The sequence below is a fragment of the Rattus rattus genome, chromosome 11 (assembly GCF_011064425.1).
Source record: "Rattus rattus isolate New Zealand chromosome 11, Rrattus_CSIRO_v1, whole genome shotgun sequence".
NCBI classification, from domain to species: domain Eukaryota; kingdom Metazoa; phylum Chordata; class Mammalia; order Rodentia; family Muridae; genus Rattus; species Rattus rattus.
Genome location: NC_046164.1, coordinates 4,774,496 through 4,801,336, shown reverse-complemented (window position 1 = coordinate 4,801,336; position 26,841 = coordinate 4,774,496). Strand labels below are relative to the sequence as shown.

General features: G+C 40.9%; 2 protein-coding genes across 5 annotated transcripts; one reads left to right on the top strand and one right to left on the bottom strand.

The window, feature by feature from the left end:
- Nucleotides 1–10,409, bottom strand: Thap6 (THAP domain containing 6). 3 transcript variants are annotated; one of them, XM_032916045.1, is made up of 5 exons: nt 10,305–10,409; nt 9,496–9,596; nt 7,992–8,199; nt 6,898–7,020; nt 246–572 (listed from the first exon to the last, which is right to left on the bottom strand). In XM_032916045.1, exons 2-5 carry the CDS (start codon nt 9,573–9,575, stop codon nt 333–335), a joined length of 651 nt encoding a protein of 216 aa, XP_032771936.1. In that variant the 5' UTR covers nt 9,576–9,596; nt 10,305–10,409; the 3' UTR covers nt 246–332. The 3 variants fall into 3 exon arrangements, with proteins under 3 accessions (XP_032771938.1, XP_032771936.1, XP_032771937.1); XM_032916046.1 differs by lacking the exon at nt 10,305–10,409 and adding an exon at nt 10,052–10,138; XM_032916047.1 differs by lacking the exon at nt 9,496–9,596 and having other exon boundaries at nt 1–572; nt 10,305–10,372.
- Rchy1 (ring finger and CHY zinc finger domain containing 1) lies at nt 10,170–25,746 on the top strand. 2 transcript variants are annotated; one of them, XM_032916043.1, is made up of 9 exons: nt 10,170–10,643; nt 15,290–15,409; nt 15,631–15,746; nt 20,583–20,661; nt 22,884–22,928; nt 23,035–23,093; nt 23,176–23,202; nt 24,040–24,160; nt 24,960–25,746. In XM_032916043.1, the coding sequence occupies exons 1-9, from the start codon at nt 10,554–10,556 to the stop codon at nt 25,086–25,088; spliced, it is 786 nt and encodes a 261-aa protein (XP_032771934.1). In that variant the 5' UTR covers nt 10,170–10,553; the 3' UTR covers nt 25,089–25,746. The 2 variants fall into 2 exon arrangements, with proteins under 2 accessions (XP_032771934.1, XP_032771935.1); XM_032916044.1 differs by lacking the exons at nt 10,170–10,643; nt 15,290–15,409 and having other exon boundaries at nt 15,631–15,742; nt 24,960–25,590.
- The last annotated feature ends 1,095 nt before the right edge of the window (nt 25,747–26,841 follow it).

Below are 26,841 nucleotides of genomic sequence, written 5' to 3'. Positions count from 1 at the left end.
TAAAATCACAATTTACTATAAAGCATATACAAGTAAACATGTTGATCTTCTAACTGCCAGAACTTAATATGGCCAACTTGGTATAGTTCCTTACTTTTATGAGATTTAACCACCTTACAGTAGTGACCCAGCAGTAGTTTAAGTGTGTAAAACAGAATTGTCACAAGTCACACAAGTGCACAACCACACCAGCTTTCTGCACATCTCCAACCAGCTTTTGGCTTCCATACTGCTGCCGGTGCTGCCGGTGCTGAAAGGGTTGAGTGGCGGTGTGGGAGAGGCTTCGAAGAAGCGTTATCATGTCCGTTGCAGATGGAGCATATTCAGTCGTCTCAAGCTGTGCTTTCCTGACAACACTCCCAACAGAAAGCATCCAGTCTACTGGCTGTTTCCTGGCTGATCAGACTTTCATCCTTTAATTCCCTGATTGTCTTCCTCAACGATTTCTGAAAATGTTTTTCTCGGTCCAAAACATTCTGTAGACTTTCCTTGGTATTCTCTAGCTCGATGATCACAAGATCTAATTTATGCTTAAGTTTCTTTGGACTGTCCATAACACTGTAGCTATGTTCCTAAAATAGAAACACCAGGTTTTTGAATAAGACAAGGGCTTAGACAGAAGCTTAGCACTAAGTTTCATTTACAATTCTTAGAGGAGATCATTAAAGGGTTAACAAACACAGGACAAGGTTGCAAGCGGAAGCAGTGTTATGGTGCCTGAGGCTCAGCATGTGAGGAGCATGAACACTGCTCACGGGACACACTTCTCGTCTGGGAGTTCCTGCCTGCTATGAGCACTGTGCTCGCAAAACCCACACAGCTTTCATTCCTTAGGTACGGCTGTCAATCAAATAAATTTTAGTCTTTTCCCCCGACACAGGGTTTCATGTCAAGAATGTTTGGAAAGGACTCCACAAATTGAGCTACATCCCCAGCTCCAAGACGTTTTACTTTGTTCTGAGGAATCTTTCACTTCGTTAGAAGTACAGGAAAGATGCACGAGAGCATGCTCAGGACGACTGCTGGGGGATTTGGAGAGATCTCCAGTCTTAGAATTTAAAAATGGTAATTTGGTTCCCATCAACATTTATTTTGGGTATGCTTAAGTAGTGCACTGACAATGCACTTTGCTAATGTTCATTTGAAAACAGGGAAAATAACACTGATGTAGAAAGTTCCTACAAACTATTTTTGTAAAGTTATTCAAAACTAAAATTACTGAAGAGGTCTTTTGCTTCTAGCCAAGGTGAAATAAAAGACTGGATTGATACCACATGAACCAATGTGTGGTCCAAAGACCTAAAACATGTTTGAGGATAATGGGTACCACACAAGAGGGATAGCTTCATGACCGATGGGAGATAGAGTGAGTCCTGTGATCACTCTAGCTCATGGCCTTGTAAGAGCTTGTAGGCCCGATTGCAAGAATGAGAAAGCTATGCAGTGTGTGGTATTTAAGAGCAAGGAGGTTATGTAAAACATCAGGGGAACTAAGGAGGCCATATTGTCTTTCTACTTTTATGTCTGTGTGCATGCGGAGGCCTGAGGCTAAAGTCCAGAATCATTCTCTACTGCTGGTCTCTATTCACCGAGGCAAAGTCTGTCCATCAAATCCGGAGCATGTAGACCGACATGGCTAATGCTGGTAGCCAGTTTGCTCTGGGGATCCTGTGTGTCTGCCTTGTGAAGTTGGAATGACCACATTTATAACCACTGGGCCATCTCCCCTACCCTGAATCATAAATTTTGAAATGACCCATGGGTTGAATACCAAACGGAAACAGAAACTGAAAATATGAACCACAAATAATACAACTTAGTGTGGAATGTAATACTTAGGGAGACATTAATACCAATGAATGCCTAGCCTAGAAAGATACAAGTCTTAACAATGGTATCAGCTTCCACCTTAACTAGGAAAAGGCAAGAACTTTTATTGAAATAAGCAGAAAAACGATAATAATAGATGGGTAGAAATTAGGGAAGCATAAAAGAAACTGAGTGAAAGCTGCATGCTGTAACAAGACCAGGAAACCTGTGACCCTTCAGCCATACCAATGGGCAATGTACAAGACCAGAGACAAAAGGGAAGCACGGTCTGCATACGGATCAACAGGGGCCAGGAATAGATGCCTTATCCTACTAAATGCTGTAACTGTAACGAGATGGACACATTCCTTGGAAGACAGAAGCTACTGTTTTCCTTCAACAAACAACAAACCACAGAACTTCACTAAAGTCTATCAAATATTTATAAAAGAAATTTATCATTCTACAAAAACCGTTTCCCAGAAAACTGGGAAAGTCAGCAATATTTTCTCACTTTTTTTTTTTAAGATGTTAGTATTATTCTGATATTGGTGCCAGACGAACAAAACATTAAAGAAGGGGTGGTGGTACCCTATAGTCTAGATATAACCCTTGAATATCCAAGGAAAGATTAAACAAAAATTCACAGAGATACACAAAGGGAGGATGCATTAGGAAGCGAGGGTCATTCCTGGATTAAAGGTTAGCTAAGCACCTGAGAAGTCATTGACATATTGACCTAAAAAAGACAAATCTCACTGGTGGATGGAATAAGGCCTGGCTATCGGCTCTCGATACGTCTACTCATCATGCTCTGGAGCCTAAGGCAGGTCAGCAGAGTGAGGAAAGCCACGGAGGACATTTACAGTGGAAAGGAAGAATTAGAACTGTCCTTAAGAGAACCCGATGTTCTACGCAGAGAATCTGATGGCCTTCAAAAGTAAAGCCACTATAATTAATACTTGACTTGAGCATGTTTGTCAGATATAATATCAGCAGAAAATAAATGGCATTTCCATCTTTTAGGAGCAGACTAAGCAACAGCATTTATAAGTCAGCACGCTAAGATACTGAGGGACAAACCTGACCAAGCACGGCCTGTGTGCTGACTGCTGTGAAGCAATGTGGAGAACTGAAACACAGGCAAACACTCAAGTTCAAATTCAAAGCCATATCATCCTTGAAATCTCAGTAGTCCCCAAGGGTGTCTACAGAGGTAACAGCAAACTAGTGAAAATTCAGTGTGGTTTTTGGTAGATTTTGGTAGAATGTTATAAAGTGATCTTATTTTTTATTTTATTTAAATTTTACTTTTCTTGGATATTTTATGTACTTACATTTCAAATGTTTTCCCCTCCCTCCTTTTCTACCCCCCCTCCCCTGCTTCTATGAGGATGCTCCCACTCCTACCCATCCACTACAACCGCAACACCCTGGCTTTCCCCCCTACATTGGGGAAATGAGCTTCACAGGACCAAGGGCTTCTCCTCTATTGATGCTGGACAATGCCATCCTCTGTTATGCGGCTGGAGTCATGGGTCCCTCAATGTGTACACACTGGTTGGTGGTTTAGTCTCTGGGAGCTCTGGTGGGGTCTGGTTAGTTGATATTGTTGTTCTCCCTATTGTATTCCAAACCCCTTCAGCTCCTTCAGTTTTTTCTCTAACTCCTCCTTTAGGGTTCCCTTGTTCAGTCCAATGGTTAGCTGCAAGCATCCTCATCTGTATCAGTCAGGCTCTGGTAGTCTCTCAGGACACAACCATATCTGGCTCCTGTCAGCAAGCACTTCTTGTCATCAGCAATAGTGACTGGGTTTGGTGACTGCATATAGGATGGATCCCCAGGTAGGGCAGTCTCTGGATGACCTTTTCCTCAGTCCCTGCTCCACTCTTTGTCCTTGTATTTCCTCCCATGAGTATTTTGTTCTCCCTTCAAAGAAGGAATGAAGCATCCACATTTTGGTCTTCATTCTTTTTGAGCTTCATATGATCTGTGATTTTTTTCTTAGGTATTCCAAACTTTTGGGCTAATATCCACTTAGTGAGTGCTTACCATGTGTGTTCTTTTGTGACTGAGTTATCTCACTCAGAATATTTTCTAGTTCTATCCATTTGCCTAAGAATTTCATGTAGTCATTGTTTTTAATAGCTGAGTAGTACTCCAATGTGTAAATGTACCACATTTTCTGTATCCATTCCTCTGTTGAAGGACATCTGGGTTCTTTCCAGCTTCTATTATAAATAAGGCTGCTATGAACATAGTGGAGTATGTGTCCTTGTTATATGTTGGAGCATCTTTCAGATATATGTCCAGGAATGGTATAGCTGGGTCCTCAGGTAGTACTGTGTCCAGTTTTCTGAGGAACCTCCAGACTGATATCCAGAGTGTTTGTACCAGCTTGCAATCCCACCAACAATGGAGGAATGTACCTCTTTCTCCACATCCTCGACAGCATCTGCTGTCACCTGAGTTTTTGATCTTAGCCATTCTGACTAGTCTGAGGTGGTATCTCAGGGTTGTTTTGATTTGCATTTCCCTGATGACTAAGGATGTTGAACATTTCTTTAGGTGCTCAGCCATTCGGTATTCCTCAGTTGAGAATTCTTTGTTTAGCTCTGTAGCCCACTTTTAATAGGATTATTTGATTCTCTGGAGTCTAACTTCTTGAGTCCTTTGTACATATTAGATATTAGCCCTCTATTGGATATAGGATTGGTAAAGACCTTTCCCAATATGTTGGTTGCCATTTTGCCCTATTGACAGTATTCTTTGCCTTACAGAAGTGTTGCAATTTTATGAGGTTCCATTTGTTGATTCTTGATCTTAGAGCATAAGATCTGGTGTTCTGTTCAGGAAAGTTTCCTCTACACCTGTATGTTCGAGGCTCTTCCCCACTTTCTCTTCTATTAGTTTCAGTGTATCTGGTTTTATGTGGAGGTCTTTGATCCACTTGGACTTGAGCTTTGTACAAGGAGATAAGAATGGGTCAATTTGCATTTTTCTACATGCTGAGCTCCAGTTGAATCAGCACTATTTGTTGAAAATGCTGTCTTATTTTTCATTGGATCATTTTAAATCCTTTGTCAAAGATCAAGTGACTATGTGTGTGTATGTTCTTTTCTCGGTCTTTAATTCTACTCCATTGATCTACCTGTCTCTGTACCAATATGTTTTGAGCACTATTGCTCTGTGATACAGCTTTAATGTCAGGGATGGGGATTCCCCCAGAAGTTCTTTTATTGTTGAGTATAGTTTTCAATATCCTGGATTTTCTTACTTTTCCAAATGAATTTACAAATTGCTCTTTCTAATTCTATGAAGAATTGAGTTGGAATTTTGATGGGGATTGTATTGAATCTGTAGATTGTTTTTGGCAAGATGGCCATTTTTACTGTATTAATCCTGCCATCCATGAGCATGGGAGATCTTTCCATCTTCTGAGATCTTCTTTGATTTCTTTCTTCAGAGACTTGAAGTTCTTGTCAAATAGATCTTTCACTTGCTTGGTTAGAGTCACACAAAGATATTTTATATTATTTGGGACTATTGTGAAGGGTGTCTTTTCCCTAATTTCTTTCTTAGCCTGTTTATCCTTTGAGTAGAGGAAGGTTACTGATTTGTTTGAGTTAATTTTATATCCAGCCACTTTGCTGAAGTTGTTTATCAGCTGTAGGACTTGTCTGGTGGAATTTTTGGAGTCACTTAAGCATACTATTATCATCTACAAATAATGATATTTTGATTTCTTCCCCTCCAATTTGTATCTCTTTGACCTCCTTTCGCTCTCTGATTGCTCTGGCTAGGACTTTGAGCACTATATCGAATAAGTAGGGAGAGAGTGGGCAGCCTTGTTTAGTCCCTGATTTTAGTGGGTTTGCTTCAAGTTTCTCTCCATTTAGTTTGATGTTAGCTACTGGTTTGCTGTATATGGCTTTTACTATGTTTAGGTATGGGCCTTCAACTCCTGATCTTTCCAAGACTTTTAACATGAAGTGTGTTGTGTTGAATTTTATCAAATGCTTTCTTAGCTTCTAATGAAATGATCATGTGTTTTTTTTTCCCCTTGAGTTTGTTTATATAGTGGATTTTGTTGATGGATTTCCATATATTGAACTATCCTTGCATCCCTGGAATGAAGCCTACTTGATCATGATGAATGATCGTTTTGATGTGTTCTTGGATTTGGTTTGCGAGAATTTTATTGAGTTTATTGCATCAATATTCATGAGGGAAATTAGTCTGAAGTCCTCTTTCTTTGCAGGGTCTTTGTGTGGTTTAGGTATAAGCGTAACTGTGGCTTCAAAGAACGAATTGGGTAGTGTTCCTTCTAATAGAATTGTGCACTAAACCCATCTGGTCCTGGGCTTTCTTTGGTTGGGAGACTTTTGATGACTGCTTCTATTTCTTTAGGGGTTGTGGGACTGTTTAGATGGTTTATCTGATCGTGAATTAATTTTGGTACCTGGTATCTGTATAGAAGATTGTCTATTTCCTCCAAATTTACAAAGTAATTTTAAATTCATATAGGAATGCAAGGACTCTCTAATAGACAAAACACTTTGAAAAACTAACAAAGTGAAGAGACTAACAGTACCTGATTTTAACAGTTATTACAAAGCTACAGTAAACAGTTCCCTTTCAATGGCTGGCATTACATGACCAAGCAATTTACTAGTAATTAAATACAACCTTGAATACTCATAAGCTATTGGCCTATGAGTCATGTATATGACTGTTCTTCAAGAAAACCAAAGATACAGCTATTTTTTAATTACATATTTCCATGTAGAAAATATAATACTTAAAGGGAAGAATTATTTTATGGGTATAGTAGCCTTGTAAAAGCATTCCTCAAACTAAGTATGTAACCACATGATTACCTGTTTCTATACTACTCTAACATACATTCAAAGATAGTGGTCATGGGAAGCACACCTATTTGGAAACATTATATATTGAAGAACTCCTCACCAACAAGCCTACATTTTGTTTTTCTTTGTGATTCTTATGCATTTAATCCTAGTAGAGAGGCCATATTTTCCTTAAAATTATGAACTAAAAACTTAGATAGTAAATAGTTTTACTTACAAAAATGAGCTGGGGTTGGAATTCTGCAATGCATGAGGCGCCAACAAGCTGGTGGCCACGGTTACTGACAGGAAGGGTTTTGAGAATGAAGTTTTTTCTACAATGAAGCTTTTCTCTTTTCTCCTGTTAGGAACAGTTAATAAAAGCCATTCAGATATTGCATGGATTCCTTCCTAACTCTGTGTAGTGAAGCATCACACTCCTTTCCATGAGAACTGCTGCGGAAGTCAGTAGCTTTCATTGTTCACCTTAACAGAGCATCCCTAGGGCTCGTCTGTAAACATAACATTTCCTTAACAATGACAAGAGGAGCCAATCAGAGAGGCCACTCCCTACCAGCTGAGAAAAAGAGGACAGGAGAGGACCCGGATAAGTAACTTACAAGAAGTAATCGTGCTCCACAGTTACTGAAGAAAATGCATTCTCAGACATATTAAGCCACGAGAGACAGAGAGACATCAAAGGCAAAAGGGGCGACTCCCATCATTATCGCTGATAAACAGCAGAAGCCAACTAGGTCTGCTACTCAACCTTTCTGTTTCCTCTTTCTAACCTCATCTCTCTTTCATTCTTTTCCTGTTCTCATCTGTTTCTCTCTCTCTCTCTTTTCTTTGGTGTGGCTTTACTTGGAACCAAATTTCGGTCCTACTTGCAGTTTGCTCTTGAGTTTGTTTTGTTTTGAGACAGGATTTCTCTGTGTAACTGGCTACGCTGGAGCTCAATCTGTAGACCAGGCTGGCCCTGAACTCAGGGATCTGCCTGTCTATGCCTTTGGAGTGCTGGGATTAAAGTCGTGCACACCACTGAGCTCTTGCGTTCTTAATGACTACCAATCTGAGACTACCTTAATCTTCTCTGTTTTTAAGACACTAGTTCTGAGTTAAAACATTTTTGTACATCAGTCTACTTATCTAAACCCTGGTAACGTATATTTATGAGAAGCTATTGGCCTATGAATCATGAAAGCTGAAGCTGCAGTCTATGAAAACTCACAGAATACACTTCAAATGAAGAAAGCAGCACACTCATCCAACACAGGTACTGAAAGGGCTTCAGAATTGAAACTGAGTGAGTGCCCACAGCTCATAACAAACCTGTAAGTGACAGGGAGACTCAAAGACAGAAGGGATGGCTCCTGGTTTCAGCTTAGTGTTTGGAGTGCTTCTGTCAAAGTCTGTCTTCTTGAAGTGCCTCGAGCACAGCACGTCTCCTTTTTTGGGCTCCCAAATGCCTGCAGTATTCACATCTAGTCTTTTCATGGCTAACACCCATTTTCTTTTGATGTTTTCATCTGTGGGGAATCTAAAAAACAGTAAAAATATATTTTAAATCCAAATACTATTGATATATTCAAACTGAATATTTCAGAAATCATGATTCCTGCTTATATAACAAATTAAAAAAGTTACATGTCTATGTATCTGTGCGTGAGAGTGTGTATGTACATTTGTGTATATGTGTGTATAGACATGCACATAAGCATTCTGTAGCATAGGTAGTATAGATTAAGGGCAGTTTGTGGGAATTCACTCTCCTTCCATCATGTGATTTCTAGTTACTGAACTTAGGTCATTAGGCTTTGTAACAACTGCCTTTACGAGCTAAGACATTCTGTTGGCCTCATAGCTCAGTTTCAACATTCAGACTTTTCTGCCAACCATTCTTTATACACATGGCCTTTAAATTTTTATCATATCTTATGAATGTTTCAATGGGCATTTAGCATATTTTATCAAGATTTGCAATAAAAGGTTTTTCTTTATCTACAGAAGACCTCTGGCCTTTCCCTTTCTGAGGTGATATCCAGAATTTGTCCTCAATGACTAGGAGGGCCTCTTGTGCTTTCGCTTTTCTGTCAAACCTGAATTTACTTGTATAGCAACTCATATAGAGCCGGCCTATAAATGCTTTGTGAACGCATGCAGAGAACAGTTCTAGAGTCTATAGAGTTCTGGAGCTACAACTATTCTGACAGATGGGAGGCAGTAATCAGATTTCTCAAACTTTCCAAGCTGGTTCAATATTGTTTTGGGATACAGTAGCACATACACACCTTTTACTTCCATGCCTAGTAAAGTAACTAGATCTTTCCCTTTTCAGCTTCACAAAAATCCTAAGTATGTTTATTAAACCCTATTAGACCCTTCCTATGGATATCACAGGAATGGTCTAACGCTAAATTAGAATTCTCAAACTATCCGCAATGCAGTTAAATAATCCTTGGTCTGAATTTGTAGTATATAGTGAACAGCTTTGCCTCATCTATTTCTAAATAGAAGGTATGGATATTTGAACAAAGAACCATCATTTAGATGGTAAACTGCATATAAACAATAGTGAACTTAATACAGTTAGAATACAAACATTAGCAAAGGTGACTCTGACAATTTGTGTGTGGTGGTATTTGATTTTTGGTGGTGGTGTTATCTCGTCTTTCATTCCTTGGTACTTAAAACTTGCACATTACAAAGGAACCACTGTCAAGTTCAACGAGGTTATTTTAAAGGAACTTGGGAACAAAAACTTGTAACTGCAGACTCGGGTAGAGTAATTTTTAGTAAAAGTTAAAAGTATTCTGCTGAGTACAGCAAGTCTTACACATGAAATGTCAGTCCTTTTAACTTGGAATTTGGCAAACAGCGAGAAGCACATCCAATGGCCGAGCAACATTTCACCATGATTTTAGCAACATAACAAAACTGTAAGAGAATTAAAATGCGTTAGTAACTTTAGGGCTAAGCCAAAGGCATCTCCTCCCAGACAACTGCCTCCCCTCGCCCCCATTCCAACGTCTGGTTTTGCTGATAAAATGTTCTTGGTATTTTTTATAAAAGTCTTGGTATTTAGTAAGAGCTGACATCTAGTTATGCACCTTGAGGTCTGAGATTCCAACTTTGTGGGAATAACTCTCATGTTCTTACGGGGCCAGATTTTCTCTCCCACAGGTCTGTGCCCACTAACGCCTGCTGATGTACTGTTTGCCACTAAACTTTCAGCCTGAGCGTCCCCTTCCCCGGGGACACCGCACACGATTGTCCTTCCAGTGTCGCTCCAAGTTGTGATCTCATTTAATGCAGTGGTGTTTTCCCCCTACCCATCTGTGTGCCTGCTTTTTTTCACGTTTCATTCCCGTATCTTGGATGGTGACAGGTACCTCTTTTAAAGGAGGCGGAGGAAAAGTAGAACCGACCAACCGCGGGCTCTAGGAGCTGCGCGCGCCGCCGCCGAGCTCCGCCCCTTTTGGAGGCGGCCGCGGGCCGAGCAGAGGGAGGGCCGCTCCTCACAGGCCCCGGCGGCCCAGGGCGGCCTACAGCAGCGCCCGCCCGGCGTCGCAGTGGTCCCCTTCGCCCCGCAATCTGGGCTGGCAGCAATGGGGGGGGAAGAAGAGCCAACCTAAGAGTTATTACCGTTAGCAGCGACGACAGCGACTAACGTCGACGACGGAATAAGCGTCTCACTTGGCTCTCGCCCCTTCCTCCAGGAACCGGACATCCGGCTGCTCCAGATCACGTGATCATCCGCCATATTGACTGTAGTGGCCTCTGCTCCGAGGAGGAGGGGTATCAGACCGGCTCTGCTTCTTTAAGGCGTGGCTTCCAAGCTGGGGGAAGGTTCTGTGGATTGTGTGGAGGGAGGTGGAGGAGGAGGAGGAGGAGATGGCGGCGACGGCGCAGGAAGATGGCGTCCGCAGCCCGGCTCCAGGGCCGCGGGGTTGCGAGCACTATGACAGAGCCTGTCTCCTCAAGGTGATGACTTTAAAGGGCACTTACTGATGAGCTGCGGTCGGGGCAGGTTGGGCTAGGAACTTAGTCGTGGGCATAAATTTTAGACCTCTCTGCTTGTCAGGACACCTTCCATCTGGAATTGGGTTCCCCTTGCAGGAAACGTTTTTTGGCAAGGCGAGCATGAGTTCTGTACTCGATCTCAGCTTTTGTACTTTGCAAGCAAAGTTCTTGTTTGTAAAGATCTGGCCCTTGCGTAAGGTCACTTCCCTGGTGGGTTTACTCCTCACTTGCGGTTGACAGTAGAATGAGGACGTGAAAGGCCTGTCCTAAGCAATTCTGTCAAGTGTGTATGATGCAGCAAGGGGAAAATCAGAATATAATTTCAGGATGTATAGTAAGTTTATAGTGTTGCTTGTCAGCTTCATTTTGCTGTCTAGGAATATGCCTAGACCTGTCCAGAAGAAAATATATGTGTGAAATGAGAGTTCTGTAATTGCCATTAAGTTGGGTATTGGAGAAGTGCCTAGTGCGTATATGCTATCATCTTTCTTGGCTTGAGACGTTCTAGTCATCTAGAGTTTTTAAAAATGACCCTCACACAGTTAAGACTTATCTAATTTTTTTTTTAAAGAAATAGTGTTAATATTTTGTGTTGAGAAAGCCTGAGATTTGAGCTGAGGTTATAACTCAGCCTTAGACTCGAGTTTAAAATGCCAAAGGCTTGGCTTCAGTCTCTAGAAGTTTCCTCCCACTGAGAAGAAACTTTGACTGTTGGAATCTTACAGCTTTCCCCTCATACTTTAGATCTGTCCTTAACTTGCTCTGTAATTTTGAGCAAGTTACATTTTAAAGGGCTTGTTTATAAAACACACAATTTTAGAAGGAAGTCTTAGTGGTAAAGGCCTGTACTTCCAGAAGACGCACACGTCCAGCTATTTTTGAAGCTGAGGCAGAAGGAATACCAGCCTGGAGGTGCTATTGCCAATGAGAAAAAAACGGAGCTGGGGCTGGGGGTGTATATGGGTCATTGCTAGAGTACTGGGCTCACCGGAATGAGCCTTCAGATCCAGTCTTCTGTGCCAAAGGTGAACGTCTTTCTTTATAAACAGTGCGATGATTGCAGACTAGAGTGTTGAGGAGGTGTGACCCCAGAAATGACCAGTAGGAAATTAACTGTTACAGTGGTCATCAACATTTTCTTTTTTAACCCTAACAGTCAGCCCTGCTGGTCACTGAGCTTAAAAGTTAGGATTAAGTGATAGGCTTAGATCTGTAAGACAGCTTAAACCTTTTTCTGCAGGCCACGGCTTGGTGAGATTCATTGCATTGAATGAAGTTTTTTCAAACTGGTCAGTTGTCTACTGTATAAGGAGTTAAATATTATTCTTTTGGTTACATTCCTACTGAAATATTTTTAAGGTTTCAAAGGGTTAAAACTGAATTTAACATCTGCTTTTCCCCTCCTACCCCTGCAAAGAAATTGCACAACCAAATTTGTGTTTCACAGCACTTAAAATATTTTTCTCTGAGTGTCAAGCATTGTTTTTCTTTCCCCTCTCCCTTTTGCTTAAATAGGAGAGGCCAGCTGAGGTGTTTTAAGGAGCAAGTCATCTACTAGATCAAGTGTAGCTGTTCAAGTAAGAGAAGGAGTGACAATTGGTTTTGATTTGGCAAGGGGAAGGTCACTGTTTTCTTAACATGTGTCAGTGAAAGATCCAGGATAAAGCTTCCTTGGAGTGGATACTGGAAATAGCATAGAGCAGTTTTGGACTTTTATTGCCAAGGAAAGCAAAAATGTGGCTGTTTTGCTGACAGCTGTGTTACAGTATTTCTGCACACTGGTCATTTTGTAATGCAGCAGGGAAAGAGAACCAGTGAGTAGTCACAGTGGGAAGACCCAGTATACAAGTAAGGCTGATCTTGGCTGGCAAGGCAGAGCATAGGAGTTTGCTTCTCTAGTGCTGCAGTAAACACCAGAACCAAAAATTACATGGGGAGCAAAGGGTTTATTGTTTGCCCTTCCTGTGACAGTTTGTTATTAGGGGAAGTATATGGCGACATTTTCTCAGAATGAGGGAAGGAGTCAGACTTGTGACAGAGAAATAATTAACAGAGCTTTGAACCATTAGTAACCTTGAAATGAGACCTTGTAGCTGTAGTGCACTGTCAAAAGCTCTTTGCTATCCTTAAGAGCTTTAGAGTATAACAAGGCCCTGAGTTTTAACTGCTGTGGTCTAAGTCTACGACTGTGTCAGAGGAGGGTTGGGATGCAAGGACATTTAAAGTGAGAAAATTTAGGTATTGAAGGGATCATTGTGGATGTTTTCATATTTTGGTTAGAGCATGTTGGGGGAAAAAGAAGCCAATAATGTTTCAGCATAAAGGATGAGCTATGCTATGGTTCATCTATAGCACAGGAACCCCACTGGCCTAGGGATTTTTTTTTTTAATTTAATGTCTTAGTTAGGGTTTCTATTGCTGAGACTAAACACCATGACCAAAAGCAAGCATATTTGATGTATTCTCCCATATATGTCCATCATTGGTGGGAGCCAGGACAGAAACTCAAGCAGGGCTGGAACCTGAAGGCCAGAGCTAAAGCAGAGGCCGTGGAGGGCTGCTGCAATTGGCTTGTTTCCCTTGGCTTCCTCAGCTTGCTTTCTCATAGAATCCAGGACCACCAGCCCAGGGACGGCACCCACGATGCCCATGTGGCCCTCCCCCATCGATCACTTACAGAATACCTTACAGCTGGATCTAATGGAGGCATTTCCTCAACTGAGGCACCTTCCTCTCTAATGACTGTTCTGTGTCAACTTGATACACAAAACCAGCCGGTCCAGCTTTTCTTTATTTCTCTGAGAATGTCTTAAGTTTGGTTACCCCCCCCCCAAATTTATATTTATTGCATCCTATGCAATATTAGTTATATGCATCACGATTAGTAAATATTAGTGAAGTTAAAACATTTTGTGTTTAGATGTTGTCTTTTTTTTTTTTTCCCGGAGCTGGGGATCGAACCCAGGGCCTTGCGCTTGTTAGGCAAGCGCTCTACCACTGAGCTAAATCCCCAACCCCTAGATGTTGTCTTTTTTCCTTTTAAAGATTTATTTATTTTATATCTGTGAGTAAATTGTTGCTGCCTTCAGACGCACGAGAAGAGGGCATCAGATCGCATTACAGATGGTTGTGAGTCACCGTGTGGTTGCTGGGAATTGAACTCAGGACCTCTGGAAGAGTAGCCAGTGCTCTTAACCACTGAGCCATCTCTCCAGCCTTAGATGTTGTCTTAATCAGGGTTTATATTCATGCACAAAACATCATGATCGAGAAGCAAGTTACGGAAGAGAGGGTTTATTCAGCTTATACTTAATTCCACATTGCTGTTCATCACCAAAGTCAGTCAGGACAGGAACTCACCCAGGGCAGGAACCTGGAGGCAGGAGCTGATGCAGAGACCATAGAGGAATGCTGCTTATTGGCTTGCTCAAATTGCTTTCTTATAGAACCCAAGACTACCAGCCCAGGGATGGCACCACCCACAAGGGGCCCTCCCACCCTTGATCACTTATTGGGAAAATGCCTTACAGCTGGATCTCATGGAGGCATTTCCTCAAGGGAGGCTCCTTTCTCTGTGATAACCGCAGCTTGTATCATGTTGACACACAAAACCAGACAGTAAAGATGTTAAGGCATATAAATGATTTTTCCCCCTGGCTTTTCTATTTTAGATGCTGAGATTAGGTAATGAAATTAGCACCTTGCAGGTGCTAGGCAAATAACTTCCACTAAGCTACATCCCAAGCCTGGGCATTTCTTGATATAGCAGTGTAAAAAAATTAAATACTCATGAAATGACCTAGCAGTAATGATGTTTAAATAATAAAGAATACATTTCTGTATATTTCTTTCCTTATAACAATTCCAGACGGGTAAAGAGCCTCTGTTCCATGTGGTTATTTTAGAGTCAAGTTTTTTTTTTCCTGTTGTATTATTTTGATGTATTTTAAGGCATATGATCATGTGTGGGATCCAACTGTAGATTAACTGGGTAATGTGCTCAGGAAGTAAGGAGCAGATTTCAGTGGACAACTGGCAGTTATCAACATTCTCCAAACCCGTGAGACGGGGTGTGGTGATGCCTGGCTTTAGTCCTAACACTTGGGAGGCAGGGACAATCTGATCTTGAGGCCAGGCTGTTCTACATAGTTCCAGGATAGCCAGGGCCATATAGAGAGATTCTATCAAAAAACAGTGGCTGTCTCTTGTTTTTTTTATATTTACTGCATCCTCTGCAATATTAGATGTACGCACCATGATTTGTGAAAATTTTGTCTTTAAATGTTAAGGTATATAAATGATTTTTTTTTTCCTTTTTCTGACAATGTCTAAGAAGGCGTTACCTATCTTCTGTTTAGGCTGAGAATGAGATTTGGGTGTTGGTTTTTGTTTGTTTGTTTGTTGTGTTTAAAAGTTGTACTTAGAGTTATTCAAACAGATATTGAAGGGGAAGATTATTAGTGTCAAATGTGCCAAGAAATGAATGCCAGCCACGTATCTTCTGGTTGTAATCTGTGACCTTGATCCAGAGAAGGAGGAAGGACTCCCCTTTCTTTGTAATTAACTTGTCTTCTCTTCTTATATTCCCTTTGTTCCCTGGGTGTTAGGCACCTTGTTGTGACAAGCTTTATACATGCCGGCTGTGTCATGACACCCACGAAGATCATCAGCTGGATCGTTTCAAAGTAAAGGAAGTGCAGTGCATCAACTGTGAAAAACTCCAACATGTAAGGCTTTATGACATCAGCCCCATTCTTTTTAAAGGTTTAAGATGGACTGAAAAACATTTAATCAGAAGTTGGAAGTGAGACTTAATTCTCTGTGGAAGCAACATTGTTGTTAGATGTTTAAAAACATAAAGTAGGCTAAACAAACTTTAACATAAATTCCGGATGTTTAAATAGTTTTGATAAAGTTCTCAAGGTTTTAATTACTGTGTCCCTCTCAGGCCCAGCAGACTTGTGAGGACTGCAGCACACTGTTTGGAGAGTATTACTGCAATATTTGCCACCTGTTTGACAAAGACAAGAAGCAGTATCACTGTGAGAGCTGTGGGATTTGTAGGTACTGTGTATAACGTGTCCTTTTTCAGTTCGCGTCAGCACACTGGGCAGTCGTGTATCAGTTCGTTTTCTGTTGCTGTGATAAAACACTGACCACGGCATCTTAGAAGAGCGTTTATTTGAGCTGTGGTTCCCCAGGGTTAGATGTGAGATGGTGGGGACAGTTTGGCAGCAGGTGGCAGGCATGGTGGCTGGACCATTAAACTTGAGAGCTAATGACTAGAGCTGTAAGCAGGAGGCAGAGACTGAGAACTAGCAATCGCCTGAGCCTTAGAGGTCATCCTCAGTGGCAAGGTCCTCCAGCGAGGCCATACCTAAACCTCTCCAAACACCCCCACCATCAGGAGGCGAGCATGCAAACGCTGGAGCTCTTGGGGACGTTGTCATTAAACCAGTACAGACGGTTTACAGAAGGAACTTGTTTGAAATAGGATCTCATTGCTCTTCCCTGCTGACCTTGAACTCAGAGCTGCCCCGTTTCCTGAGTATTGGGTTTAAAGCCTGTACCAGTTTTGTTTTGTTTTCTTGTTTTAAGTGAGATCATTCACCTAAGATACAGTCATCTGAAAGTCATCATCTGATTTATTGCCTATAAGCTCATCATTAGAGTTCAGTGCAATGATTCCTTTTTGTTTTTGTTTAATTTTGAGATGGTAATTTAATTACATTTCTTCTCTTTCATCCCTCCATGCCCTCTCATATACCCATCCCCTGTCTCCTTCAAATTCCTGGTCTCTTTCCATCAGTTGTTACTGCATGCATGTATGTATTGGTGTGGACATATAGTTCCTAACTATAACTTGTTGAGTCCATACTATGTTACTCATCTGTAACAGGGATGACCACTTGGCACTGGACAACCAGTAGATGTTCTCTTCCCTGGTGGGGGGCACCTCTCCTGCTCCCCACTTTACTGAGGTGCCTGTAGTTCTGTGTGTAGGGTTGAGGCTTGATGGGCTCTTGTGCAGTTTGGCATGTTCATTGGTGTCTTCATTGTTGAGGTCGTGTTAGGGTGGTCATGATGGTGTCACTTTATGGGTTCATTCTTTTTTTCTTTTTAATTTTATTTTTCTTGGATATTTTATGTATTTACATTTCAGATGTTAGCCCCTTTCCCCCTCTTGTATCCCCCCCTCTCCCCTCCCTATGTGTCTGTGAGGGTGCTCCCACTCCCACTCATCCACTCCAGCCTCAAAGCCCTGGCATTCCCCTACACTGGGGCATTGAGCCTTCACAGACCAAGGGCTCTCCTCCTATTGATGATGGACAGTGCCATCCTCTGCTACATATGCAGCTGGAGCCATGGGTCCCTCCATGTGTATTCATTGGTTGGTGGTTTAGTCCCTGGGAGCTCTGGTGGGGTCTGATAGGTTGATATTGTTGTTCTTCCTATGGGGTTCCTATTCTTCCTATGGTTCGTTCTTCTGTCTCTCTGTCTCTTATTTAATTGGGATGATTTTGCCTTGAGAGAATGCATTCTGGATTGTCATAACCAGGAACAGGATAATACTATAACATTTACTGGGGGAGAAGCCAGAAATGCTCGAAGTCCTATAGTGTGCAGTTCCTGTCATAAGAACAGTCTGGTCCAAAATGTTAGTAGAAGCTGGGTAGAAAAGCCTATCCTGGAGGGTAGCGTGTTGTGTGCCACTGCATTGAGCTTTTTATTTACTTTTTGCTGTTTTGGATGAAAAAGGAAAAGCTCTACAAAGAAGGTGTTTTCAGAGTTAACACCTCTGTAGTAGATGATGCAGTGCTTTGAGCAGTACACACAGAGAACGGAAGGGCCGGAGAAACGGTGGCGATCTCCTGTACTGTTCTTCCAGTCGTTGCTACCATCCTTGGCTGAGTTCCCATTGCTGGCATAAAGTACCCTGACAAAAGCCGCTCAAGGCAGAAGTGTTCGTTTTGCTCTCCTAGTTCTGGCATATAGTCTATCATGCAGGAATTTGAGTCTGCGGTCATGTTCCCTGCACAGCCAGGAGCCTGAGAATGATGAGTGTGCTCTGCTGCTTAGTCCCCTTTCTGTTGTACTGGCCAGGGAGGGTGCCACCACTGTAAGTTAACACAGTGCGATGATTACCCAGAGATATGCCAGAAGGCCCATCTCCTGAGGGATTCTAGATTCTGTCTAGTTGACAACACACCTATTAACCATATCATTCTAGCCTCTGGACTAGGATTGTCGGTAATAATTAATAATTAATGTGAGTGAAATGCTAAGATTCTAGAATAGCATAATGTTTTAAGATACAGGAGAATAAGAACATTAAGATCCCATAAAAGGGGCTGCTGAGATGGCTCCATGGGTAAAGGTGCTTGCCACCAAGTATGGGTTTGATCCCTGGACCCACATGATGGAAAAAGAGAACCTTCTTCTGAAAATTGTTCTCTGATATCTACACACTTGCCATGGTATACACATGCACCCCATCTTCTCACCCCCACATGCATACCCACATGGACTTGCACGTGTGCGCGCGCACACACACACACACACACACACACACACACAGTAAATATATCAGATTTATAAAAAGGTTCCATGTAGGAGGAGCTACAGTAGTCAATTGAGCTTCCTGGAGATGGCCCACTATTTTGTGTGGCTGCGATAGGTAAATCCTGGAGAGGCATGGATTCACTTAGAATCAAGAATAGAATGTGCCCTCTCTTTATAGACTAGTAAGTAAAGGCTGCATAAGTTAGAAAAGGAGTACAGTGAGCTTTCATATTTTACAAACATGTAAATTACACTAGGAAGAAAAATAGGCTTGGAATAAATTAATGATCAGAGAAAACACTCATTTTATGTTAGGTCCAGGGAGGAGGCCACAGGTCTTGGTGTGTAAGCTCAGGAACAAGGAGTGGGTGTTTCTATTACATACAAAATTGTGCTTTGAACTTATCATGAGCTTATGGAATCAAAGATAGATAAAACTACTGCTTTGAACTTATAATCAATAATCCTGCTATAGCTCCCTCGTGTGTAACATTTTTTCTGTTTTTGAATTCTTTTTACATAAAGGACTTTGTATTAGGGGGTATAAAAAAGCTAAGAAAAATAAAATCATTGAGCTTGCTTGCTAGAGCTTTGCTCTATCCACCTAATGTCTGTCTGTCTGTCTGTCTGTTGGAGCTTTGCTCATTGGAGCCTGCTTTGCTTCATCCAATGTGTGTGTATGATTTTTCTCTCTTTGCTTTTCTTTCTTGCTGACCCCCAAAGAGTTACAAGAGTTCAGTTTCTTGCTGGTGACAGACAGTACTGGCCCTGGATAGTTAAGTCTTGCTCTCACCAGTACTACCAATGCTGGCCCTGTAAATTGCCTGCTACTATTGTCACTGCTCCAGTTACCTCGGACTGCACATTTACTACTTCTTAGATAACTGTGGTGTTGAAGCTAGTCTTCAACACGGACCTTATGTCCTTTGGAAGATCTCTAATAAAGAAAATGTAATAGAATCATACAAAATTTTATTCTTTAAGACAGAATTTGTTTGCTTGTTTGTTTCTTGAGACAGGCTTTCTTTGTATAGCCTTCACTGTCCTGGAGCTAGCTCTGTAGACCAGGCTGGCCTTGAACACACAGATTCACCTGCCTCTGCTTCCCGATTACTGGGATTAAAGGCTTACATCACCACTGCCTGATTTAGGACAAAATTTATAAAAACGGAATTGGGCTGGGGGACAGTAGATATATTGGCTAAAGAGTTTATAAATGCTAAGTTTAATCTTTATTCTTTCTCAGGACTTTGAACTTGATGACTTTGCTTGTAAATCTCTAAGAATGTTGTATTGCGTTTTTAAGTTTGATCATAGTCCTTATCATATGAGAGCAAAATTTTGAAAAGTCAAGTAGTATTGAACATTTAAAAACACATGTTTGTTTGTTTTGTTTTAGTTATTTGAGACTTTTAGTTATTTCTCTACTTATAACTTGGTTGTTCTGGAACTCACTTTGTAGACCACAGACTAGAGAAGTAATTCTAACGTACATAAATGAAAAAGATGACTATCCAGACTGTATAAAGATTTCTTTTTTTTTTTTTTTCTTTTCTATTTTTCGGAGCTGGGGACCGAACCCAGGACTTTGTGCTTGCTAGGCAAGTGCTCTACCACTGAGCTAAATCCCCAACCCCCTGAGCTAAATCCCCAACCCCAAGATTTCTTTTACATTGATAAAGGGCAAATAACCAGGCAGAAAAATGAGCATAGAATAGCAACAGAAGACTCACAGAAATATAAACGTTTCTTTATATTAAAGAATAGTCCTTTGTCATTTGGGAAATGAAGTTAAAGTGGTGTAATTTTTACATGTGCTGATGTTCAGATTGTGAGGAACATGGATCATCACTGTCTGTGGGAATGCAGCCAGCAGTCTTTGGAGGCTCAGGTTGCCAGTATCATAGTTGATGGTCCCTCTGACTCATTAGCGTCACTTGTAGGAATCCTGAAAAATAATCTAAATTAAATCAGTAAGGAAACATTGTTGAACATGATACATCCATACCCTGCACTGTTAGGAAGAGGTTTCCGGTGGACAGATGTCATAGCCGTTGGGATGGATATATTAGTAAGTAAGTCCACAACAGTACATTAGCATTGTGTAAGAAATAAAGCTCAGATTTTGTGCCCATCCTGTGCATCTGTTTCCCTCTTTAAGAAGAAAAGAAGGCTTAGAGTGTCACTCTGCTTGTGGTATTTACCTTTGACCCTGGAGACAGTAGTCTCTCCATATTCGTAGTGTGGTTTGAATATTTTTACAGTAAGCCTAAGTTTAGGCAAATTATCATGTAATTAAAAAAATAATCTTTTGGTCTTCATGTTATATTTTGTTAGGATTGGTCCAAAGGAAGATTTTTTCCATTGCTTGAAATGTAACTTATGCCTAGCCATGACTCTTCGAGGAAAACACAAGGTACGTTATGCAGTTTGCATAATTTAAGAAAAATGTAATGCTTTTGAAAACCAGCTTAAATTTTAATATGTTTTGGAAACATGCTAAAATTTTCATATATTAGTAACTTCAACTGTACTTTTTGCTTTCCTAAGAAGCAGAATTAAGTAGGTAATATAAAATATACATATATATAAGAATCTTGGGTGCACAGTTTACTCCTGTAATGTAAGACTGCCCACAGCAGTTATTAGCACGCTACTGACAGCTTCTTAGTTAGGGTTTCTATGGCTGTAGAAACACCATGACCAAGCCACCTTGGGGAAAGAGAGGTTTGTTTGGCTTACATTTCTGTATTATTACATTTCCATATTGCTGTTCGTTATTCAAGGAAGTCAGGATGGGAACTCAAATAGGGCAGAATCTTGGAGCTGATGCAGAAGTCATGGAGGGTGCTGCTTACTGGCTTGCTTCCTCCTTTTTGCTCAGTCTTCGTTCTTAAAGAATCCAGGACCACAAACCTGGGGATGGGACCACCCACCATGGGCTGGGCTCGCCTCCGTTAATCACTAATTGAGAAAATGCCTTACATCTGGATCTCATGGAAGCATTTCCTCAACTCATTCTCCTTCCTCTCTGATGACTGTAACTTGTGTCAAGTTGACGTAAACCAGCCAGTACAGCTTCTCAGTTGCTTTATTGATTCTTATCATTGATACTGCTTCTAAGATTAACTTTAGAAGGGAAAAGGTTAAGTGATATAACCTATTTTCTAAGAATAATTACTATTCTTTGTATTTCCTTTCATGATTAAGACTTATAAATGTGGATATAGGAATTTTATTGTAATTCCAGACCCTCTCTCTACTTAAAAACAGTCTATATTTATAGTACTGATTCTATCTAAGAATTTAAAGAATGGAAAGTCAGCAAAGTATAAAAGTACAGGACATTCCAATGCAGAGACTAATAATAGCTTCCTGTCTGAAGATGAGACAGACAGACAGACACAGACAGAGGTCGGGGAACGGAGGGAAAGAATATATAGACATAAAGAATATTTGAAATAATTTAATAATCAGTGTCTTCTGTAGAAGATAAAGTAAAAGATTCTTGTGAAATACAATGTTAGGTCTGACTCGACCTAAAACTGTAGAGTAGCGAGGACAGTTGGCATGACTGGTGAGCGCTAGGGAGCGACAGCTGAGACTCAGAGTGAGGAACTTGATGAGCAGAGTGTGGGTTTGTTAGAGACTGAGCGTGACTTTCAAACCTTGGGGCTGTGAGCAGAGTAAACTGGCAGAGGTTGTGGCACGTGCTTGCAGTCTTAGCGCTCGGCAGGCGGAGGCAGAACTGCTATAGTAAGTTCACGGCTCACCTGAGTTACATAGAGGCCCCTCTTCTCAAGGTAAAGGTTAAAAGGCAGGCTAATGGTGATAGCCCGGAGTCAGTGGCCTCGTGGGTTATATTTCTCTGGCTCTGTTCTGGTTTCCAGAGCATATATAGAATCCATTTGTGTTCACACATGCACACGTGTGTATACACAGTCATCCCATTTCATTCACTTAGCAATGGCATGGACAGCCAGAAACATCCTAATTACACAGATGCTAGAGTAGGTGGGTTTGGTATATATGTACTTGAGAACAAACATTAAATACGTGTTAGCTTCATTTTATAAATGGAGAAGATTAGACTGCAGAAATGCTGCTTGTCTTAAATCGTAGATGCCATTCATAAATGGCAGGGCTGAGATCATAATCCAGATTTTTCAATTCATTTTTTGAAGCATTTTTCTCTGCATTAAACCCTGTTATTTTTAAAAAGCTATATATGTTCTCTTATTCTTTCTAAACATTTTCAGCTATTATTCACTGTTTATATATTAGTAAAGGATCCTGGCTTCTACTGAAAACAAAGGGATCACCTGTGGCTTAGTATTTCCCCTGTCTCCTTCTATAGAACCAGACATGTCTTGCCACAATCAAAACTCCTGACTGCTGGCATTCTAACTTAGTTCACCCCTGGGGGTCAGCTTGCCGGAGTGGGGTCTCCTTCCAGCACGTCGGTTCTAGGGATTGAACCTAGGTCCTCAGGCCTGGTGGCAAGTCTTTACCCACTGAGTCATCTCACTGGCTCTTTTAGTTAGTTTATTTTATTGTATTTATGCATTTTATTAATGCTGTTATAGTTGACATTTTTATATTGATGCTTTTGTTAATGTAAGCTTCTCCTTTGAACAGTGTATTGAAAATGTTTCTCGGCAGAATTGTCCAATATGCTTGGAGGTGAGTGTGGAATATTTTTCACTTTGGGAATCTCCTGTTTTGAATTTGAAGTACTTGGGTGTTACTAGTGTCTTTATGCAAGCACTAATGGCTTCCTTCCTTTCAGGACATTCATACCTCCCGTGTCGTTGCTCATGTCTTGCCGTGCGGGCATCTCCTACATAGGTGAGATGAGTTTTCTTCTGCTCAGAGTGTGTGCAGGCGATGGAACTTTCCCTTTACTGAAATGTGTTCTGTTTTCTTTCAGAACGTGTTATGAAGAAATGTTGAAAGAGTAAGTTTTTGATGAATTTAAAAGCTTACAGTTTTCAGATGTTTGTTTTTGTGAGAGGGTGGTGGGGTGGGCACACACGATGGCCGGGTACACTGTCTGGGTTTGGTAGATACATAGACGGCAGTGAGGAGAGTACATGACTGCTGTTTAGCTGAGCGTGGGATGATCTTGGGGAACCGGACTGCACCTCTGCTCCTGTGTCCTTACCATGCCTACATCCTCTCACAGTGAGAGGCAGCAAAAACCTCTTGTTTTCCAGCCATATATACTGGGAAAAGCACTGAGGAATAGGGTCCAAATTTTATTAATTTGGTATATCGATCCAGCAATGAACTGCAAAGAAAACCAGTACATTTTCCTTAAACCTGGAGCTACGATACGATGAGCAGTAGGAAAGAGTAGAAATGCGTTTCCGTTCTACTGATGAATGAACAGGAAACTTAATAACTAGACAGGGAGCAACTTTTGAAAAATTTTAGAAAGGAAGTAGCACTGTGATTGGGGCAAATTTTAGGAAAACCAGTTCTTTGCATCAGAGTCCTAAGAAATGAAAGGTGCTTAGTAATGAATAGTTTAATTGGTATTTTTAGGGAAAGACATAGTTCTACAAAGAATAGTAACAGTTCTTCTCTATTTTAGAGTGTTAAGGATAAAGACTTATTATGTAAAAGTATCAGAAGATACTGAATCTAATATTTGTCGTTTTTAGCATAGAGTTTTTTCCGGTTCCTGAGACATTAAGTTGAATTGTAGAGTAATACTCTGGAGGCTGTGTCCAGTGAGCTGTGTCTGCTGTATGTCCGAGTTGATGTAGATCCCACTTGCTGTCTCTTGCAGAGGTTACAGATGCCCATTGTGTATGCATTCTGCCCTGGACATGACTCGGTACTGGAGACAGTTAGACATTGAGGTAGCACAGACTCCTATGCCATCCGAATACCAGAACGTGACCGTTGATGTGAGTAGAATCCATGTTTAGAACTTTTTAGGTTTCTCGGTGATATCCTTTCTGACTTTTGCCTCTTTGCTTAAATTCTAAAAATGACTGCTTTGACATAGTGGCATTGTAATTAATTAAAGCAGGGAGAAATGATTTAAATAATCTTTGTTATATTGATATCTGACCAGGGGAGGAAAAGCCCTAAGAATACCTTTGTGTGGTTTCTCTCAACACTAGGTGGCAGGCGAATACTTCATTATGAATTCTTGGCAGCCGGCTTGCTAAAGTCAGAAGTGGATTCATTGTTTTGTTTTACTTGTGCCTCACTTAAATTTTCAAGAGTCTCTGGCTTTAGAACTTTCATTTAGAAAGTCTTGTTCTTGAATTCATTCCTGATACATAAGCCTAAAAATTAAGCAAAAAAATTCCAATTTATAGACATTTCAGTTTTATTAGTTAAGGTAAATTCTGAATGCCAATGAAAATAATGAAGTCATCATGTGTGTTCTGTTTTTAAATATTAAGTTTTGTCTAATAAGTATGAGGTCTGAATGTACCCATGTTAATTTTCTTGCTTGTATTATGTATGCTTTTAGGAACTATTTTAAATTGAGTATTCTGTGCTTAGATTCATTTTCTGAATTCAAAGCCATTTTAATTACCTTTAAAATACTCATTGGAGAAGTGACATTTTCACTTCAGAAACACTTAGACGTGTGTGTGTTTTCACATCTTTGATATGACTTTAAATGATTGTCAGTGCAGACAGTGTCACTTGTAGTTACACGGCTTAAAGTTCTTACTCTCCATTTTTCAGATTCTCTGCAATGACTGTAATGGACGATCCACAGTCCAGTTCCATATCTTAGGCATGAAATGTAAGCTTTGTGACTCCTACAATACTGCTCAGGCTGGAGGCCGCACAGTGTCCATGGATGAGCAGTGAGAAGCCTGTCCTTGGCTGGAGAACAGCTCTGGGATGTAGATGAAGCTCTGTGTGAAAGACCCTGATGTCCGGATGTGTCCTAACTATGCATAGAGATGTTTGTACCTGTCAACAGATCATACCTTATACACCAAGGACTCAAGATCTCAGATGGAATCGTACTATCACTCACTGGATGAAGCCTCTGAGCGTGTGTTGATTGGAAAGTCACTTAGTGTCAAGTTTTGAAGCCAATGATGTTTGTCCCAGATACAGTCACAGTCATCGAAATATTTTATATTTTCATGGAACTTTAAGTGACACTATGCACGCAGAGTTAATTTCTAGTTCTTGATAGAACTACATTCAATTTTAACTAGTCTTTGATTTTAAGGGCTGTACTATAATTTTTAAGTTCTTATTGTTAAAATCTAATTACATGTGCTTTTTAATTTTCTGACAGTCCTTAGGATCCTATACATACAATTTTATGTAATAATCTACTAATGAAATTGTACTGAAACATTGTTTTACAGACTTTTCTCAAGGTTGTTTATTTTTAGCTCTGTTGTGACAACATACGCCATTTTATCATGTGAAAGACATTCCCTGTTTTGAGATTCTCTCATGGATGACCAATTTGGGAAAGTAGTTTATAAAGTAACAGAGCTCTTCCAAAGCTTTGAGAATTCTTTTGGCCTGCCAAAATTACTTCTCCACAGAGTAATTTATTCAGTCGGTATTTTATCAAGCAGATGTAAGCCAGTTGTGGTTCTAGACGCTTTATAAAGGCAGTGAACATTAAATAGAAAAGCTCCTGAGGTACAGTCTGCTGTTCCTCATATTTGGTCAACGTACTCTGTTTTATTAATGCAGGCAGTTTGTATCATCAGTGTAGACATGGATTATTTTCTAAATTCTCGGAAGCAGGAGATAATGAATAGGATGAGATATTCCTGGAAAGGGCTCTCATTTCACACTTTTCTGTGCTTGTCTAAAAGAATTAAATATACCTCAATTTAGGACCAACGCTAATGTGCCGAGCATAGACGCGTACTGTATCAGCCCCTGTTCCCAAAGCTCAGGGAACAGCATAGTGGGGGTGGAGGGGAAGAGCACAGGACCTGGGAGATGAAGAGAGTGGCTGGGGAATACTGGACTCTGTCCTGACAAGGTTGTTGTTGCACTTGAACTCGGAGCAGCTGTGCTTGCCCGCTGAGCCCCTTCTGAGGTGAAGCCAGCTCTGCACGGGTGGAGTGATTCCTGAACCCGGCTTGTAGCTAAGAAGAGTTGATGGCTCGCACCAAGGGAGGACAGTCACCTTTCTTAGTGGCTGTGGGTTACGGGTGGGTTGTCCATGCCCCAGTGGATGGCTGCCCCTGTGTGTGCATGGAATGCGCTAACTAGTTGGACCCAGTGGGTTATCAAAAAGAAGAAAGGATCAGCTGGAAAGATAGATCAGTGGTTAGAGCACCTGCTTTTTCTCCCAAAGCACCTGAGTTTGGTCCCCAGGACCCAGATCAGAATTTCAGGGTTTCCAACACATACCAACAGCAAAGTATACACATTAAAAAAAAATAAATAAAAAGGACAGGCTAGGCATATGGTGGTGCATATTTTAATCCTAGCACTTAGGAGGTCTAAGTTCAAGGCCATCCTGGGCTACATAAGACCCTGTCTCCAAAAAAGAAAAAGACATTGGTGGGATGTGGTGATGTGTTAGGGGGTCTTGGTGGGGACTGGAGGGAAGTACTGGGAGCAGATATAACCCAAG

Excerpts from the sequence above, each read along its gene's own strand:
- Thap6 (XM_032916045.1), bottom strand. The coding sequence starts at position 9,575 with ATGGTGAAATGTTGCTCGGCCATTGGATGTGCTTCTCGCTGTTTGCCA. Across the intron at positions 8,200-9,495 it reads AAAGGACTGACATTTCATGT|ATTCCCCACAGATGAAAACA; the intron begins GTAAGACTTGCT and ends ACTGTTTTTTAG. Across the intron at positions 573-6,897 it reads TCCAACCCCAGCTCATTTTT|GAACATAGCTACAGTGTTAT; the intron begins GTAAGTAAAACT and ends TTTCTATTTTAG.
- Rchy1 (XM_032916043.1), top strand. The coding sequence starts at position 10,554 with ATGGCGGCGACGGCGCAGGAAGATGGCGTCCGCAGCCCGGCTCCAGGG. Across the intron at positions 22,929-23,034 it reads ATTGTCCAATATGCTTGGAG|GACATTCATACCTCCCGTGT; the intron begins GTGAGTGTGGAA and ends CCTTCCTTTCAG. Across the intron at positions 24,161-24,959 it reads ACCAGAACGTGACCGTTGAT|ATTCTCTGCAATGACTGTAA; the intron begins GTGAGTAGAATC and ends TCCATTTTTCAG.